At 45.9% G+C, this 5000-nt stretch overlaps 1 protein-coding gene across 1 annotated transcript in view; it reads left to right on the forward strand.

Annotated features, from left to right (window-relative positions):
- pi4k2b (phosphatidylinositol 4-kinase type 2 beta) overlaps nt 1-5000 on the forward strand; it is a 21364-nt gene that overhangs the window by 9102 nt on the left and 7262 nt on the right. Inside the window, exons 5-7 of the mRNA XM_084196405.1 lie at nt 1906-2037; nt 2948-3101; nt 4823-4884. Of these exons, the coding sequence (XP_084052531.1) occupies nt 1906-2037; nt 2948-3101; nt 4823-4884 (348 nt within the window). The remainder of the gene's footprint in view (nt 1-1905; nt 2038-2947; nt 3102-4822; nt 4885-5000) is intronic.

Here is a 5000-nt window from a genome sequence, read left to right on the forward strand (position 1 = left end):
GTGTGTTTCTCAGGCTGTGTATCTGGTCAGTGATAATAACAGTGTGTTTCTCAGGCTGTGTATCTGGTCAGTGATAATAACAGTGTGTTTCTCAGGCTGTGTTTCTGGTCAGTGATAATAACAGTGTTTCTCAGGCTGTGTATCTGGTCAGTGATAATAACAGTGTGTTTCTCAGGCTGTGTGTCTGGTCAGTGATAATAACAGTGTGTTTCTCAGGCTGTGTGTCTGGTCAGTGATAATAACAGTGTGTTTCTCAGGCTGTGTGTCTGGTCAGTGATAATAGCAGTGTTTCTATCTCTCAGGCTGTGTGTCTGGTCAGTGATAATAACAGTGTGTTTCTCAGGCTGTGTGTCTGGTCAGTGATAATAACAGTGTGTTTCTCAGGCTGTGTATCTGGTCAGTGATAATAACAGTGTTTCTATCTCTCAGGCTGTGTGTCTGGTCAGTGATAATAACAGTGTGTTTCTCAGGCTGTGTGTCTGGTCAGTGATAATAACAGTGTGTTTCTCAGGCTGTGTGTCTGGTCAGTGATAATAACAGTGTTTCTCAGGCTGTGTGTCTGGTCAGTTATAATAACAGTGTGTTTCTCAGGCTGTGTATCTGGTCAGTGATAATAACAGTGTTTCTATCTCTCAGGCTGTGTGTCTGGTCAGTGATAATAACAGTGTGTTTCTCAGGCTGTGTGTCTGGTCAGTGATAATAACAGTGTCTCTCAGGCTGTGTATCTGGTCAGTGATAATAACAGTGTGTTTCTCAGGCTGTGTGTCTGGTCAGTGATAATAACAGTGTGTTTCTCAGGCTGTGTGTCTGGTCAGTGATAATAACAGTGTGTTTCTCAGGCTGTGTGTCTGGTCAGTGATAATAACAGTGTGTTTCTCAGGCTGTGTGTCTGGTCAGTGATAATAAGTGTTTCTCTCAGGCTGTGTATCTGGTCAGTGATAATAACAGTGTGTTTCTCAGGCTGTGTATCTGGTCAGTGATAATAACAGTGTGTTTCTCAGGCTGTGTATCTGGTCAGTGATAATAACAGTGTGTTTCTCAGGCTGTGTGTCTGGTCAGTGATAATAACAGTGTGTTTCTCTCAGGCTGTGTGTCTGGTCAGTGATAATAACAGTGTGTTTCTCAGGCTGTGTATCTGGTCAGTGATAATAACAGTGTGTTTCTCAGGCTGTGTATCTGGTCAGTGATAATAACAGTGTGTTTCTCAGGCTGTGTATCTGGTCAGTGATAATAACAGTGTGTTTCTCAGGCTGTGTGTCTGGTCAGTGATAATAACAGTGTGTTTCTCAGGCTGTGTATCTGGTCAGTGATAATAACAGTGTGTTTCTCAGGCTGTGTGTCTGGTCAGTGATAATAACAGTGTGTTTCTCAGGCTGTGTGTCTGGTCAGTGATAATAACAGTGTGTTTCTCAGGCTGTGTATCTGGTCAGTGATAATAACAGTGTGTTTCTCAGGCTGTGTATCTGGTCAGTGATAATAACAGTGTGTTTCTCAGGCTGTGTATCTGGTCAGTGATAATAACAGTGTGTTTCTCAGGCTGTGTATCTGGTCAGTGATAATAACAGTGTGTTTCTCAGGCTGTGTGTCTGGTCAGTGATAATAACAGTGTGTTTCTCAGGCTGTGTATCTGGTCAGTGATAATAACAGTGTGTTTCTCAGGCTGTGTGTCTGGTCAGTGATAATAACAGTGTGTTTCTCAGGCTGTGTGTCTGGTCAGTGATAATAACAGTGTGTTTCTCAGGCTGTGTATCTGGTCAGTGATAATAACAGTGTGTTTCTCAGGCTGTGTATCTGGTCAGTGATAATAACAGTGTGTTTCTCAGGCTGTGTATCTGGTCAGTGATAATAACAGTGTGTTTCTCAGGCTGTGTGTCTGGTCAGTGATAATAACAGTGTGTTTCTCAGGCTGTGTATCTGGTCAGTGAGACGTTCCACTACAACACTATCGACAGGGCCAAGTCCAGAGGAAAGAAATACGCCCTAGAGAAGGTTCCCAAAGTAGGACGACGCTTCCACAGAGTGGGCCTGCCCCCCAAGGTACCCTGACCCTACGTCTTAACCCTGACCCTACGTCTTAACCCTGACCCTACGTCTTAACCCTGACCCTACGTCTTAACCCTGACTCTACGTCTTAACCCTGACCCTACGTCTTAACCCAGACACTACGTCTTAACCATGACCCTACGTCTTAACCCTGACACTACGTCTTAACCCAGACACTACGTCTTAACCCTGATTCTATGTCTTAACCCTGACCCTATGTCTTAACCCAGACACTACGTCTTAACCCTGATTCTATGTCTTAACCCTGACCCTATGTCTTAACCCAGACACTACGTCTTAACCCTGATTCTATGTCTTAACCCTGACCCTATGTCTTAACCCAGACACTACGTCTTAACCCTGATTCTATGTCTTAACCCTGACCCTATGTCTTAACCCTGACCCTACGTCTTAACCCTGACCCTACGTCTTAACCCTGACCCTACGTCTTAACCCTGACCCTACGTCTTAACCCTGACCCTACGTCTTAACCCTGACCCTATGTCTTAACCCTGACCCTACGTCTTAACCCTCACCCTACGTCTTAACCCTGACCCTACGTCTTAACCCAGACACTACGCCTTAACCCTGACCCCACGTCTTAACCCTGATTCTGTCTTAACCCTGACCCTACGTCTTAACCCTGACCCTACGTGTTATTACCACATGTTTGAAAAATTTATGCACTCACTAACTGTAAGTCGCTCTGGATAAGAGCGTCTGCTAAATGACTAAAATGTAAATTGTAAACTATGTCTTAACCCTGACCTTAACCCTGTCCTCCAAGGTACCCTAACCTGTGTGTGTCCTGCATCTGTCTGTTTCTCTGTCTTTTGTGCGTGCGTGTGTGTGTGTTTGCGTCTTTGTGTGTGTGTGTGTGTGTGTGTGTGTGTGCGTGCGTCAGCTTGGTTCGTTCCAGCTGTTCGTGGAAGGTTACCATGAGGCTGACTATTGGTTGAGACGTTTTGAGGCGGAGCCTCTCCCAGAGAACATCAGGAAACAGTTCCAGTGTCAGTTCGAGAGGCTGGTCATTCTGGACTACGTCATCAGAAACACCGGTAGGGGTGTGTTCGCTCACAGGAAGGAGTATCTGTAGTGTTTAGACATTTCCTGGTGACTTCCTTTCACAGTGCACGGCACACACACACACCACACACACACACCACACACACACAGTGCACGGCACACACACACACCACACACACACAGTGCACGGCACACACACACACAGTACACACACACACACACACCACACACACACAGTACACACACACACACACACCACACACACACAGTGCACGGCACACACACACAGTACACACACACACACCACACACACACAGTGCACGGCACACACACACACCACACACACACACAGTGCACGGCACACACACACACACCACACACACACACACACAGTACACACACACACACACACACACACACCACACACACACAGTGCACGGCACACACACACACACCACACACACACACAGTGCACGGCACACACACACACACACACAGTGCACGGCACACACACACACAGTACACACACACCACACACACACACACACACAGTGCACGGCACACACACACACAGCTTGCCCACAGCGCACACACAGGGGCCTATAAAACCTGCGATACGGAGAATGGAATTCAACAATATTCAATAATGTATTGAACTTAGTAGAAAATCAACTACACTGAATAAAAACTATACCCGGGCAGAGGGCAGACAGCGTGCGTGGCGTCGTGTGGGCGAGCTTTTTTCTAATGGCAACGTTGTGAACAGAGTGCCCCCTGGTGGAGGGGGGGTTTGTTATGAGTTAACAAGGCTCCTGCAGACCTCAAAAAGTGGTCTCCTGTTGTGGTTTAAGTATTGTTGTAGACTTAAAACATCCAATTTTGTTGTTTTTCTGTAAAAAAAAAAAAATAAGTGTGATTTTGAGAGTGAAAACTTGAAAAAACCTGGATAAATAAAACGTAGAAAACAGAATGGAAATATGCCAAAAAATAAAACAGATTTTATAGACACATACACACACACACATACACACATACACATACACACACACACACACACACACACACACACACACACACACACACATACACATACACACACACACACACACACACACACAGTTCATGCGTGATCTTGAACCCCTCCCTATAGCTTTGCATTGTGTTCTCCTCCTATGCAGAATCTAACCCATTCACCCTTTCACTCCTCCTATGCAGAATCTAACCCATTCACCCTTTCACTCCTCCTATGCAGAATCTAACCCATTCACCCTTTCACTCCTCCTATGCAGAATCTAACCCATTCACCCTTTCACTCCTCCTATGCAGAATCTAACCCATTCACCCTTTCACTCCTCCTATGCAGAATCTAACCCATTCACCCTTTCACTCCTCCTATGCAGAAACTAACCCATTCACCCCTTTCACTCCTCCTATGCAGAATCTAACCCATTCACCCTTTCACTCCTCCTATGCAGAATCTAACCCATTCACCCTTTCACTCCTCCTATGCAGAATCTAACCCATTCACCCCTTTCACTCCTCCTATGCAGAATCTAACCCATTCACCCTTTCACTCCTCCTATGCAGAATCTAACCCATTCACCCTTTCACTCCTCCTATGCAGAAACTAACCCATTCACCCCTTTCACTCCTCCTATGCAGAATCGAACCCATTCACCCCTTCACTCCTCCTATGCAGAATCTAACCCATTCACCCCTTTCTCTGCTCTCTCTCTCTCGTTCTCTCCATCAGACCGAGGGAATGACAACTGGTTGATCAAGTATGAGAAGCCAGGGGAAGGAGGGGGAGAGAAGGTGAGTCCATAGATGATGTGTTTGTTGAAAGGAGTGACACGATGCACTCTGCACCCTGCATGACCCCTACTGACAACGCTACAGGATGATAGACTGGCTAGTGGCAGTTAGACAGC

The sequence above is a fragment of the Coregonus lavaretus genome (genome assembly GCF_964263955.1).
Source record: "Coregonus lavaretus genome assembly, contig: HAP1_SCAFFOLD_3131, whole genome shotgun sequence".
Lineage (NCBI taxonomy): Eukaryota > Metazoa > Chordata > Actinopteri > Salmoniformes > Salmonidae > Coregonus > Coregonus lavaretus.